This window comes from Humulus lupulus, chromosome 1, assembly GCF_963169125.1.
Source record: "Humulus lupulus chromosome 1, drHumLupu1.1, whole genome shotgun sequence".
Taxonomy (NCBI): Eukaryota; Viridiplantae; Streptophyta; class Magnoliopsida; order Rosales; family Cannabaceae; genus Humulus; species Humulus lupulus.
In genome coordinates this window covers 4,151,099-4,165,967 of record NC_084793.1, presented here as the reverse complement: position 1 = coordinate 4,165,967, position 14,869 = coordinate 4,151,099, and the positions used below count along the sequence as shown (strand labels likewise).

The following is a 14,869-nucleotide window of genomic DNA, read 5'->3' as shown; positions in this document are numbered from 1 at the left end:
TTATGACTTTTATATAAATTTATTAGTAGAAATTATTACACGTATGAATACTTTAAATTTAAGGCAGCTATATGAAAACTCTAAACCATTATTGCATTGCTACTGAGTCCGTGCTCCACAAGTTGCTCAACAGCTAAAGCCACACCTGGAAAAATGTTGGAAAATAACATAATGAGCTAACTCTCAGTAAGCAAATCTCATGCATACACATACACATGAATGTCGTGAGTTTGTAGTGCACATATACTAATATGCTGACTTATATACTTATGCATTTCATTTATTGCTCATGCACTTTCAAACTTTACTTTTATGCTCTTTCTTTTAGTTTCACATTTTTATGGGCCCAATATCACTTGTGCACACTGTTTGATTCGGTCAATGCCTGCAGGGCTTGTTACACATATCATATAGAATCCCATGGGTTCTCCTCCGGCTAGCCATCATCACAGCTAGGCTTATCATAACACTCATTTCATCGTTGCTATAGCTGCCATACTTATTACACATATGGAGGAGAAAGACGGAAACATGGCAAACATATCTGAATGGTCAACTCTGACCTAGCCCACACTAGTGGGCAGCCACTATAAGTCTTATAGACTTTCGTCTTCTTTACTGAACTTACTTGATTGCTTCATCAAAACAGTGGCACCCTTTTTAAACATCTTATTATCACTTTGCTTAAGCCTTGTGTCATTAAAATGTTCACTTCACATAAGACATTTCAAGGCATTTCACAATTTTCCTCATATTTATATGCATGGTCTTATATCACATAATAATGTATCACATAACTGTACATGCCATGCATACATGCTGATGCTGAAATGTCAATGTTCATGTTCATGATTCATGTTTGATGGTATTCAATCAAGGCATTGTATCACATCTCATATAACTCAAAACATCTTTAGTCATAATACATGAAGTTTTGGGTTGGTGGCGTTGTTATACCTTAACGTAGAGCTATGGGTCTAAGGTTTCCAGCCTAAAAAATTAAACGCTTCATATATCATAACATATAACAAATCATGAACATAAAGTAATCCACATATCCATCAACATAAGAACACATACTTGCACATAATTCATATCATTCTTAACCAAGTAAGACATCTTTCACATATCACAGAATTCATCAATTACATATCACACAACACCCTTATGGTGTTCATATAACCATTCTTCACATACTTATCATATGCATCATCATCATACCATACTTAACTCATCAGATGTACACAATCAATGTAGTCATGCATCTTACACGTAAGCACAAAAGGTGAGATTTACTTACCTTAGGTCCTTAGCTTATTTTAAAATTGCTCACCAAGAGTCAATCAATCAAATCCATACAAATCCTATTCAAGGCACATCATATATTGAATTCTATCAAAATCGTAAATATACACTATTGATAGTGTATATTAACAATACTAGAAACTATATAAATGATAATAATAATTATTATCAACGTAATGAAAATAACTCTTCATATAAAACCATGTTTTAAACTTTGCTCATAAGATAATGTACTCTTGTGATAATAATAATATTAATCCCAACAACAATAATAATTATCGTCTATAAATAAACTTACTTCAATATTAATAACAAAATACTTCAATAACAATACGTAGATGAATATATATATTCAAATAGTCATTTTATAAAAGAAATCACATTTTTAACATAAAATTGTAATAATCAATATAATGATAATAATAAAAATATAAATATTTATATTATTATTAATTAGTCATAATATCAAGTTCAGTGATATAATAAATATACTTTCTCTAAAATTCACTGGTCGTACAAATATCAATAACTGTAAGAAACTAATATTTGATATTATTTTAATATTCAAATATTAATATACAATAATAATGGTTAAATAATAGGTTTACTATAAATCACACTTTTCATATATATATATATGAATCTGTATTCTTGTTTACTTAACAAAACAATAACAATAATAATTAAAATTAATTAATCATAATAATTTCCATATTAATGGAAAATCAATTAAATATGTATTTTTATAATTTATTTAATATTTAATATTTTTTTAAAAATTAGACAACACAACGGCTATAAAGTGGACAATTCCAAAATCAAAACATGTATCAAAAATACATATAATCTCAGACAGCCAGTATAATTATATACTATAAATACACATAATAACAATTATTATAATCAATCACAATTAAATCACAATATATAGGTCAAAGAAATTATACCAAAGTGATCGGGTTCCACAACAAGTCAAACGATGATTTTCTCAGACTCAAAACGTACTTCAAAACCTCGAACACTAAGTTTCGACCGTCGATCTACGGTGGATCGTGGTGGCTCGTGGTGGGCCCACCACCCAACTATGGTAGATGTAGGAACAAGTTATTGGGTTTTGAAGCCCACAACACGAGGAACACGATGGTGGTGACGGATCGGCAAATGGATGCCCGAGGTGGCCGAATCGCAACTTTGAAGTCGCGGGGTGGCCGAACTTAAATCGACCAGTTGAGGTGTTTAATCGGCTAGTGAGCTCTAGATTCCCGCGTGGGTCAATAGTTCGAAGGCCTCTGAATCCAACGGTCCGGCGCGTGGCTATAAACGGTGATCGCCGGTGGACGTTCGGTGGTCGGGCAGACGCACGCACGCGAGAGAGAGAGAGAGAGAGAGATTTTCTGAGGAGAGAGAGAGAGGGGCTCGGGTAAAAAAGAAAGGCTGAAGCCTTTTTTTTTTTTTTAAATTATTTTTAAAATTACACTTGGACCCAAAATACTAAAATTCTTTTCAAATAAGCCATTTAACAAAACTTTCTTAATTTTATAAAAATCTCCAATTAAAATTATATGACATTTGGGTCTAATACTTGACTACTCAAGTTTATCTCTCTTTAATCTCATTAAAAACATAAAATCAAATTTTAAACACTATTTTTCCATTACTATTTCTTAAATTTGTAAACTTGTACATTTTATGTATTAAAACTTTGATTTATAATAAATAAATGTATTATGAAAATGTTGGATATTACAAGGTGTCACTCTATAATTAATTAGCGATATCTCATAATACTTATTAAATCCAAATGTGTAGACCCCGATATTAGATTACATCAATAGCGGTATGCCACATTCTTGTGATGTTGGACACCAGTGATGCCCCTTAGCATTTCTCTTATTTATTACAAAGGAAAATAATATTAAAAAATTTATCTAATATGGTGAATATTGCTAAATGAAGTTACCTTACTTAATCAAGTTGTATAAGTTTTATAGGATCACTTTTTTCAATGTTTTTGAAATAATAGATAGATAAATATAAATTAGTAAGTTAATATTTGAATAACTTCTGTATCTTAAATTATTTTTCATATCACTAAATAAACCTATCATAGTAAAAATTTATTTGCTTAAACCATTTCGATTGCAAGATGTAAATTTTGTACTAAATTTAACATAAAAAAATAAGTTAATGTTATATTTGATCCAATATTTGTAATTATGCTTCAATGCTTTACAAATTAACAAAAAAAAATCAATAATTCATTTAATATTTATTGAGAACATACATAAATTATATTTTTATTATCCAAATTATATATGTATATTTTATTATCCAAATTATATATGTTAAATTAAAAAATAATATTTATTGATATATTACATTTAGCTCGCAAGCACATTGAAAACAATAACAATTTCAAAAGCTATATATTACACTTGATATTTATATTCAGTCTGATAGAGTAATTATATTGAAGCAAATCAGAACAAAATTTACTATCTAAATAATGTGGGACTTTGTATTTTTTTTAACCTAATTATTACTTATTCAAGCTTTCATGGGTTCAAACCTTCACAGCAACAAGTAATGTGTTATTTTCTTAACTAAAGTATATATATATATATATATATATATATTTGGATTCCTTAGCAAAATGATCACTTTTTTAAAGTCATTTTACACTTATCTCATAATTTAATTTAAACAAGTGGTCGAAAAATTAAATCAGTCGGTCGAAAATTTTAGACAGCTGGTCGAAAAATTTAAACAACTGGCAGAATAATTTTAAACATATGTCATTTTGCAAAAAATTATCAAAAGTAAGCCAAAATGCAAAATCACTTAAAAAAAAAAGAGACGATTTTCACCAATTCAGCATGAGCAACTGCCCACCCTTGGCAACACGTGGGTTCGCCAGTTGGTGTGTGTGAGTGTTCGTGTTGAGTCGAGTGAGTGAGTGTGTGTTGAGTCGAGTGAGTTCTTGGAGCATTGTCTCGTGTGTGACCTAGAGATGTATACTTTGCATATTGTAAATTGGACAATGACTTAAATCTAAACACAAGTATTTCAACAATTATTTTCTAGTTCTTGATAATAAGTGGTAATATGAATCATATATGAAGTTTGGTTAAGTTTTGGAATGAGCATTGGAATTAGAATTCTTTTTGGTGTAAGACCCGAATGAAATAAGTGGTGTATTGACAAAAATATTCGTACTTTGACTTTTATTTTAATATTCAATAAAAAGATTTGCAACAAAATGGTCATTTCACTTTTTTTTTTTCTAATATTATTTTGAAAAAGATTCATTTACAATGGTTTTAGTGGAATGAAAATTCCACTAAACATAGGAATTATTATTTCATTACCATGCTCCAAACTCCAAACCAAACCCAAAAATAGGAATCTTCATTCCATTCCAACCTCTTATTGTATACTTGTAATTTCTTAGATTTCATATTCTTCTTCAAGTTAAAGAACACTAATTTCTTAGCTTAAATCTATATTCTATCAATTTAATCCCTTTAATATAAATCAAATTTATTATAGATACCATGTAATGTATAGGACATGCAACAAAATCTTGGCAGATGAATATATATATCAATATTTTTTGCTTGAATTTTTAAATTTAAACAAGATTTTACTAATAAATCTAAATTTTTATGACTGGTATCTATTTGTGATCATCTATTCCGAAAACTACACACACAAATATAGTTATTCTATCTTACCCCAAAACCCATATGCAATCGGTTAAATAAACCTACATAAACTGGTATTAACCTACATAGCTCAATAACACTATATTTTTCTTCACAAAAAAAAAAAAATCCCAAATTCAAATCTTTCTCCACCAATAATGTAAAAAAGAAAATAATAATAACAAAAACAAAAACCTGACAAACTTGATAGCCAATATGTTCATAAAATTTCTATTGATGAAAATAACATTGTGTGATCTTTCAAAAAAAAAAAAGCATGGTGTGTGATATTTATTACCTTACTCAACTCTAACAGCAACATACATCTTTGAAATAATTTGGAACATTTATATCTTGTGTCAACACTGATTTAATATCGAATCTCACATATTTAAATTGCACGCACTTGTGTGAAACTCAATATCAAATAGTCTAATCATTATACCATATGGTGCAATGCTATAAATATTTTCATCACCCACCAAGACCACAACCGAGCTCGATTATTTTGAGAAAAATAAATAAACAAGAAAATCAAAACATTAACAAGTTACTTACTTCTCAAGAGCTTCTCCTTCATTCTTTCTACGGCAGCTCTAAGAGTTGCCTCGTCTTTGCAGAAGGTAAATCTGACTAAGTTCTTTCCTTCTTCTGGGTTCAAGTAAAACACGCTCGTCGGAATGGCCACCACCCCAACTTCTTTGATTAAATACTCACAAAACTGAATGTCATCGTTGGCCAATCCGAAAGGGGTGTGATCTACAACCACAAAGTAAGTACCACTTGATGGATAGACCTTGAATCCAACAGCCTCCAACCCTTGAACCAAAATTGCCTTCTTTGCATTGTAATCCCTCCTTAGCTCCTCATAGTAAGAATCTGGAGCTCTAAGAGCAGTGGTAGCAGCCCACTGCATGGGAGTGGATGTAGCAAATGTGAGAAACGTATGTGCCTGCCGCACTCCCCATGTCAGATGTGGAGGAGCTATTGCCCACCCTATCTTCCAACCCGTCAACGAGAATGTCTTTCCTAACGAATTCAATGTCACAGTTCGCTCATACATTCCTGGAAGAGAGGCCATAGAAATGTGATCCATTTCAAAAGCCAACTTATCATAAACTTCATCTGAAAAAACCAACACATCATTTTCAATGCAAAGAGATGCAATTGTACTGAGTTCTTCCCGAGTGAACATCTTTCCAGTTGGATTGTGTGGAGTGTTTATAAGGATTGCACGAGTATTCTTCGAAATTGTGGACTTGAGCTCCTCAATAGGTACAGCGAAATCCGGAGGGCGCAATGTGATGCCCTTAACTTTAGCACCAGCCATGGATAAAGTAGCTTCATAAGAATCATAAAAAGGTGCAAAAAGGATAACCTCATCACCAGGATTTATCAAGCCCCACATAGTAGCAGCAATAGCTTCAGTGCACCCAGAAGTAACAGTAATTTCTTTCTCGGGGTCTGCCACAAGACCCGTATCTTTCTTGAATCGCTCAGCTATGGCCGAGTTCAAGTCTGGAACTCCACAGCCACGAGCATATTGATTCTTTCCATCCTTGATGGCTTGAATGGCTGCTTCCTTCACAAAATCAGGACCGTCAAAGTTGGGGAATCCTTGACCAAGGTTTATTGCTCCATGTTTAGCAGCTAGATTACTCATTTGGGTGAATATTGTTGTTTTGAACTTCTCCAAACGCTTTGCAACCTACCAGAGTAAAAAGAAAAACACCATTTACTGGAAGAAAAAAAAGGTAACAACATAAAGCGCGGGAATCATTTGTTTAACAATTACAGCATGATCGAGTTCTGTCCTTTAACCAAGCACCAAAACATAATTAAAAAATAAAACAAAAGCAACAAAGTAAAACTATTTCTTTGAATGACAAGATTTAACATGTAAAGAGTTAAAAATAGAGTTATCCCTTTTGTCCTTGAATCCTAATCTATTTCTTTATTTTAATTCTGTTTAACTAGAGAACATAGAGAAATAAAAAACAGAAACTGATCCATAACATCAGATAGTAATCATTTCAGCAAAATAGAGAAGAACCCTTTGTTTAATTGGTCCATCAGAGACAGCCTCCATTATAACATTTTTATTTTGAATCTTAACTTTTTAAACAAAACCAACAAGACATCAAGCACTAAATACACAAGTGTTCAGAGCCTACAAATGCTTCCAATTTATGAATAGGCAATGAAGCAAATCTTTGATCTTGGGTATGAAAATAACAATAATGTACTCCATCCCAAACTACATACATGTTCTACCATAATCATCAAGGTTAACTCACAGTAGATGGCTTTGAGGAACAAGGTTTTGTATAATGCAGAATTTGAGATAGTTAATAAAAATCTTAATCAAGCACAGCTCAAATTTCGTGAGAGTTTTGATCTTTTACATGCATGTAAAGTGCTGCGACTTCAATATGTATTGAGTTACACAAAAGCCAAAGGCAACTCCAAGAAGCATCATAGCTTAACAATAGCATTCAATCAGAGCCAAATTTGAAGAATCCATAGACCAAAAAAAAATAAAAATAAAGACATGATTTTCATTCAAAAAAGGGAAACATTTGCAATAGTTCAGCTTTGAACATATAGATGAATAGAATATAAAGTAACCCAAAAATTACATAAGAGGGGTGAAACCAAATTGTTGAAAGAAAGGAAGAAAACCCATTTCCAGTTCAAGCACAAATCACAAAAGAGATCACATAAAAATATAAATATGAGTTATATAAGAAAGACCCATGAGAGTACGGATCGAAATAAAGTTGAATCCATGGTTAGAAGAAGTAGAAGTACCTGCAAAGGCGGATTGGGGTTGACCTGATTATCAGGTGTAGCAGAGGTGGACATGTTGGTCGCAAAAGGAATAGCTTCTTCTCTGTTTGAGGCACAGCCAAGCCAATTCCTCTCCTTATTTGCTTCGAGAGCGTTAAAAATGTCCAGGTTCACTCAATTTGCATACAAAAATAATAATAAATAAAAGTATGGTTTTGATAGATTGTGTTTAAAATAATGATTATTTGTTATCTTATATTCTTAAAATAGGATATATTTGTTTATTTTAAAATTTTATATATTTATTATCTTAAATTTAAATTTAATTAATAAAATTTTACTAATTTAATTAAATTGCGTTATATGAATTTTAAATTTAAATTTATCTTCTTAATTACATAAATTAATAATAATTTTGTTATATTAATAAAATTTTATTTATTAAATTTAAGTCTAAGTACTAAATATGTATAATTTTTTAATCAATTCTCAATGTGCAAAGTCTAGTCTGGTGACTAGGTCGTATGTTTTCTCTCTCGCGTGAGTCATCGAAGGTCAACAGAAAGTTTTCGTTTCTTGGAAAGCAAGGTTTGACTGGGGTTGGTGGCGATACAATGGCTGACAGAGATGAAGAGGTGGCAGAGTTGACGTCTAGATGTGCGGATCTGCAACTATTGGAAGGAGAGGACGCTGAAGCGGAATATGAGGAATCGGCCATTGATGACCCGTTGATTGATCTACGTTGGTGCTTAGTGGGGCGGTTCTTGGTGGATAATCCAGTCGACTTTGAAGCCATGCGAAACATGATGGCTCTACTCTGGAAGCCAGGGAAGGGTCTTTATGTCAAAGAAATTGGTCCGAATCGATATTTATTTCAACGGTATCATTCCATTGATCTTGAACGCGTTCTTGAAGGAAGCCCGTGGACGTTCAATAAAGTTCCACTAATATTTGCAAGACTGAAGCCAGGAGACATACCAAGGGAGGTCCATCTTCATACGTTGGACATGTGGGTCCAAGTTCATGACTTGCATCCGGAGTTCATGTCAGAAAGGATTGTTCGAGACCTTGGAAATTTCATTGGTACGTTCGTCAAAAGTGATGAAAACAACTTCATAGGGGTCTGGCGGGAGTACCTTCGAATACGGGTTACTGTCGATATTGATGTCCCTCTCAAGAGAAGGAAGAAACTGAAGAAGAAAGCGGGGGTTGAATGCTGGGCAAATTTCAAATATGAATTTGTTCCTACGTTCTGTTTTATATGTGGTATCATAGGCCACTCTGAGAGGTATTGTCCGAAAATCTTTGAACAACCAGCCGACACCATTGTCAAGCACTATGGATTATTCATGAAGGCGGCTCTGAAACGTATCAAATATGCGGCTGGAGCAAAGTGGTTGGTAGCGGGGTCGGTTTCGCAGATTCATCTGGATGAGCAGGGACGATCAGGGGCAGGGATCAACAGTGTAGGCACTCATGGTAGGGGTGGCAGAGAGATCAGAAACCCCGAGCAGGTAGGCGGTATGTCAGGGATACGCATTCATGATGGAGGCAGTAATGCAGCATTGAATGGGAATCACAAGGGAAAGAATATTGTACCAGATACGGGTAATGAAGGAATCTTCCAAGAGGAGAATGAGGTGATCTTGGAAGCAAAACGAAGGAGAACTGAAATAGCTAGCCACGTGGAGAGCAGCGAGATGAGGAAGACAAGTGATGTTGAGATGGGCATTGGGGTTGAAAGTGAGAAGGATCATATAGACTCATCCGATATCAATGGGTCAACTGGTGACAATGAAAACAGACAGGAGGATGCAGTATCAAAAAACAGATATGGTGCGGGTTCCTTGGGGGGGGCTCGCCGACAATCATGAGCGTCCTAAGCTGGAATTGCCGTGGGCTTGGGAACCCAGGGACTGTTCAATTCCTAAAAGATATTATATATCAAAAGAAACCCAAGATTGTTTTTTTGTGCGAGACTATTTGTTATAAAGATCGGATAGAAGCTGTGGCTAGGCAATTACAATTTGAGGGGTGTTTTGTGGTGGATGCAGTGGGCAGGGGAGGTGGTCTAGCTTTGTTATGGAAGAACATGGATGAGATTGTAGTTCGAGGTTATTCGCATAATCACATTGATGTTGAGGTTAGCATAGGCGGTCTGGAGACATGGAGGTTGACAGGATTGTATGGTGAGCCAAATAGGGCTCTTCGTTGAAATACCTGGAATCTAATGCGTCGGTTGAAGGATGAATCCCTGTTGCCTTGGTGTTTGATTGGCGATTTTAACAATGTTATTAGTCAGTTGGATAAGCTTGGAGGTAATCCGTATCCTGCAGGGTTGATTGAGGGGTTTGCTAGGGCGGTTGAGGAATGTGGGTTGCATGATTTGGATCTTTCTGGGCATCCTTACACATGGGAAAGGGGAAGAGGTTCGTCAAACTGGATACAGGCTAAACTTGACAGGGCAATGGTTTGTGCAAGCTGGATGCATAGGTTCCATTCAGCTCGTTTATTCAACTTGGAGGGGGCTACGTCGGATCATAGTCCTCTATTTCTTGACCCGCTTTACAGAGACATTTCTTATCGCTTTTCTGCGTTTCGCTTTGAGAACGCTTGGCTCAGAGAGCCGAGCTGTGTTGATATCGTAAAAGGAACCTGGGAGTCGCCTGATTTGGTTTCGTTTCAAGAAAAAATGGATGCCTGCAAGCGAGCCCTTAGAAGCTGGGGTCATACCATCACGGGGAACTTTCGGAATCGTATTCATCTTTGCAAGCTCACTATGAAGCGGTTCAGGAATCGAAACGATGCTCAGTCGGTGGCCGCTTTCCTGGATGCAAAGCGTAATCTCGGTGAAATACTCCATCAAAAGGAGGTTTATTGGCGACAGCGGTCTAAGCAACTGTGGCTCAAAGGAGGGGATATGAATAGTAAATTTTTTCATGCCTCGACAAGTGCTCGTAGAAAGAATAACCAAATACACAGGCTTCAAGGGGAGGATGGCAGGTGGAAAGAGTGGGGAGATGGTTTAGCTGAGATTATGTTTGACTACTACAAAAGGATTTTTGCATCAGAGAACACAGAAGTTGAGGAAATTTTAGCAGGCATTCCTCATACTGTCACGCAGGAGCATAATTTGAATTTGGTGCGGCCAGTGGAGGATTCTGAAGTTAAAGATGCTTTATTTCAGATGCACCCGGACAAAGCGCCGGGACCGGATGGCATGACAGCAGCTTTTTATCAGAAATTTTGGCCTGTGGTTGGGCCAGACGTGATCCAGGTGGTTCGAAATTATTTCAGTGATAGCTTACTGCCTAGAGGGATTAATGAGACCAATTTGGTTCTTATTCCCAAGAAAAAAGATCCAATGACTATGGGGGATTTGCGTCCCATAGCTCTTTGTAACGTCTTGATGAAGATCATTACCAAAGTGCTAGCTAATCGATTGAAAGGTCTTCTAGGGACTGTAGTCTCCGACCACCAAAGTGCGTTTATCCCGGGTAGATTGATCACTGACAATGTTATGATCTCCTTTGAGATTCTTCATTACTTGAGAAGGAAACAGCAAGGCACTAGGGGGTATATGGCCTTGAAGCTCGATATGAGCAAGGCATATGACAGGCTGGAATGGGAGTTTTTACAGAGGATAATGATACAGATGGGTTTTTCAGACCGGTGGGTTCAATTGATTATGGACTGTGTGCGCTCGGTGACTTATAAGATTGTTCATGGTGGAGAAATGCATGGCCCTATCATTCCGACACGTGGGATCAGGCAGGGTGACCCTTTATCACTGTATTTATTCATTATTGGGGCAGAGGGGCTATCGGGTCTCATCAGAAAAGCAGAGGAGAAAAAATGGTTACATGGATGCAAGGTGGCACGTGGGGCTCCTATGGTCTCTCATCTACTTTTTGCTGACGACAGCTATCTTTTTTGTAAAGCAAATGTCAGGGAGGCTAGCATAGTTATGGATTTATTGGCCACTTTCGAGAGAGCTTCGGGGCAAAGGATTAATCTCCAGAAATCTTCAGTTTTCTTTAGTAAAAATACAGAGCAGCAGGAGAGAGCAGATGTGCTTAGGGTCCTTAATATGATGGAAGCTAATGAGCATACTCAGTATTTGGGTTTGCCGAATATAGTAGGGAGACAAAAGAGTGCTGTGTTTGGGTTTCTAAAGGAAAGAGTCAGAAAACGGATTCAAAGCTGGCACAGTAAATAACTTTCAAGAGCAGGTAAAGAGATTCTTATCAAATCGGTTGTTCAATCCTTGCCGTCCTATGCCATGAGCGTATTTTTATTACCAGATGGTGTTTGTAAGGATATGGAGAGGTTTATGAGCCAGTTCTGGTGGCAAACATCGGCTTCAGCAAGAAGAGGGATTCACTGGAAGAATTGGGGCAAACTCACTCTTCACAAAAACAAAGGTGGCCTTGGGTTTCGAAAATTGAAGGAGTTTAATCTGGCCATGTTAGGTAAGCAGGGATGGAGGCTCCTCACAAATCCTAACTCTCTGGTGGGACGATTTTTTTCAGCTCGATATTACCCAAGGGGATCGTTTTTGGAGGCTGGTTTGGGGTCTAACCCTAGTTTCATCTGGCGGAGTGTTCTGGCGGCTCAAGATTTGGTTCGGCGAGGGGTTCGTTGGAGGGTTGGATCGGGGAGGGATATTCCCATCTTGAATCAACCTTGGCTTCCTAACCCGAATGACCCTTTTGTCCATTCGGTTCACCCAGGTCTTCAGAATAATTATGTCTCCAGCTTAATGAAAAATAACAGGAAAGAATGGGATGAAGAAATGTTGGAGGATCTCTTTAATGATAGGGACATGACTCTTATTCGGAGCATACCTCTGAGTGAATTTGAAGACAGAGATGTGTGGTATTGGGTGAAAGAACAGTATGGGGTTTACTCAGTTAAAAGTGCATACCACTTTCTTCAAGAACTCAATGGTCAATGGGAGATGAATGACAGCCTTAGTTTTTGGGGTAAATTTTGGAAGTTAAAAATTCCCCCAAAAATTAAGAATTTCATGTGGAGAGCTCTTAGTCATTGTTTACCCACTGCTCACAATCTGAAAATGAGATTTGTGCCTGTAGATAACATTTGTACTCTGTGTCGTGGAGGCCCTGAAACCACTTTCCACTGTCTAGTGGAGTGTCCGTTTGCTAAACAATGTATGTCGAAGGTGGTGGCTGGCTTCTCGCAGAGGGGATTTCTAACCTTCAATAGCTGGTTTGCAGATATTTGTACTCAACACACCGCCGATATGATTGGCAAAATTTCAGCTGTTTGTTGGGCAATCTGGAAAGCCCGAAATGACCGAGTTTGGAAGGCCAAAGAAGCTGGGATAGAAAGGGTGGTGTTTCAGGCAATTACTTATCTTGATAGCTGGATGGTTGCTCAATCGAATGGAGGGGATTTTCATCAGGAGGCTCGGGAGTCTTCTGTCTCTGTTGAGCGTTGGACCAAACCAAGACAAGGAACTATTAAGATTAATTGCGATGCATCAATTTTCACGGCTGAAGGGCGATTTGGCTATGGGTGGATTGCGAGGGATCACATTGGTAATCTTCTAGAGGCAGCTTTGGGCTCTAGAACTGGTAGTGTTTCTCCTCTTCTTGCTGAATCAATTGGCCTGAAGGAGGTGCTTAGCTGGATCAAAGAAAGGGAGGCGGAAGTAGTAACCTTGCATCATGTTCCTCCTCTGAGTTATGTGATTGAACTGGATTGTCTTCAGTTGGTCCAGGCGATGTGTTGTTCTTCAGAGCTGATGTCGCCTACTGGATTGATTATTTCTGATTGCAAGCGGTTACTTCATTCTTTGTCAAATGTAATTTGTTCTTTTGTTAAACGTTCAGGGAACAAGGCGGCGCATTGGTTGGCCCGCTATTCTTGTTGTACTCCTGATCGTAGATTCACTGGGGAAACTATTCCTCTTGCGTTGTATGCAATTTTGCAGACTGATAGTTATTAATACAGAGTTCTCTGGTTTTTCAAAAAAAAATATGTATAATTTTAAAATACAGAATATTATATGAACATTACTAGGGGAAAAAAAAAATGGCATGTGATGCTGTCGTGTAGTCTATTTAGACTTTTATTTTTTCATTTATAGGTGTGGAAAATTGTATTACATACGCATGTTTATAATTTTTTCACAAAAGTACCCCTATATTATTTTGCCAAAAAAAATTGGTGGTGTTCTCATTTTGGTAGCACTATTTTAGGAATTTAATGGAACCATAGGTGGATTCTATTATTGATTCCTAGTATTATATTGATCAATTCAATAATTTACATAATAAGTTGAATTGCTTATGAAACAAATTCAAATGATTAACATAGATTTATCAAGCAGTTTACAATATTAACCATCAATAATGACTAAAGACAAGTAATCTATCAAAAAAATAGAGGTACTATTGTTGGAAATAAAGCAATGAACTATAAATCCTACAATCACTAGTGCTTCATGCAGGGATCAATAAACAACTAAGTGTTTTTTTTTTAACAAAAAAAAACTTTATTCAAAACAAACCAAAATTACAAAACAAAGAGAGCAGCTGCTACAGATCAGCAGACTGCAAACTCAACCAAACAACAAGAAAAAGCTACAAAGAAACAACTACCAGCTTTCTACAATCTTGCGTAAATATACATCCCTTTTTCTATGAGAAAAAGAACCCAAACTCAATACTCTATACTTAACTACATCTTTGATTTCCAAACTAATGCTGCTGGCCATTTTACAAACTGACTTGAAAATACATCTATTTCTGTTGCACCAAATGAAATACCAGGAGGCTGATATAACTGCATTAATTATCTGGTTCTTCAAGTTATGCTTAGCCAATAAGCACCAATGAGTAAGCTCCTCATAAGATTAAGGCCAATGGAAAAAACTCAGCCATCTACCAATTTTCTCAAACACTTTCCTGGAATATATACACTCCATGAACAAATGGCTATGGGTTTCCAAGCCGGACTCACACACAGGGCAAAGATCATAGGAAATATGCATGAACCGGCACAAGTGGTCTCTAGTAAGCAACTGATTATTGAAAATCTGC

At 36.2% G+C, this 14,869-nt stretch overlaps 2 protein-coding genes across 2 annotated transcripts; one reads left to right on the top strand and one right to left on the bottom strand.

Moving 5' to 3' along the window:
* Positions 1 to 5,201: 5,201 nt before the first annotated feature.
* On the bottom strand, positions 5,202 to 7,990 carry LOC133783109 (uncharacterized). Its single transcript, XM_062222650.1, has 2 exons — positions 7,821 to 7,990; positions 5,202 to 6,717 (listed from the first exon to the last, which is right to left on the bottom strand). Exons 1-2 carry the CDS (start codon positions 7,872 to 7,874, stop codon positions 5,560 to 5,562), a joined length of 1,212 nt encoding a protein of 403 aa, XP_062078634.1. The 5' UTR covers positions 7,875 to 7,990; the 3' UTR covers positions 5,202 to 5,559.
* A 423-nt stretch (positions 7,991 to 8,413) lies between these two features.
* On the top strand, positions 8,414 to 10,014 carry LOC133812993 (uncharacterized). The gene is made up of 2 exons (XM_062246845.1): positions 8,414 to 9,641; positions 9,794 to 10,014. Exons 1-2 carry the CDS (start codon positions 8,414 to 8,416, stop codon positions 10,012 to 10,014), a joined length of 1,449 nt encoding a protein of 482 aa, XP_062102829.1.
* Positions 10,015 to 14,869: the final 4,855 nt, after the last annotated feature.

What these genes read in the sequence shown, in the direction of transcription:
- LOC133812993 (XM_062246845.1), top strand. Translation starts at nt 8,414, where the DNA reads ATGGCTGACAGAGATGAAGAGGTGGCAGAGTTGACGTCTAGATGTGCG. An exon ending in AAAAAACAGATATGGTGCGG is followed by an intron (nt 9,642 to 9,793) that starts GTTCCTTGGGGG and finishes TTTGTTATAAAG; the next exon opens with ATCGGATAGAAGCTGTGGCT.
- LOC133783109 (XM_062222650.1), bottom strand. Translation starts at nt 7,874, where the DNA reads ATGTCCACCTCTGCTACACCTGATAATCAGGTCAACCCCAATCCGCCT. An exon ending in ACCCCAATCCGCCTTTGCAG is followed by an intron (nt 6,718 to 7,820) that starts GTACTTCTACTT and finishes TTACTCTGGTAG; the next exon opens with GTTGCAAAGCGTTTGGAGAA.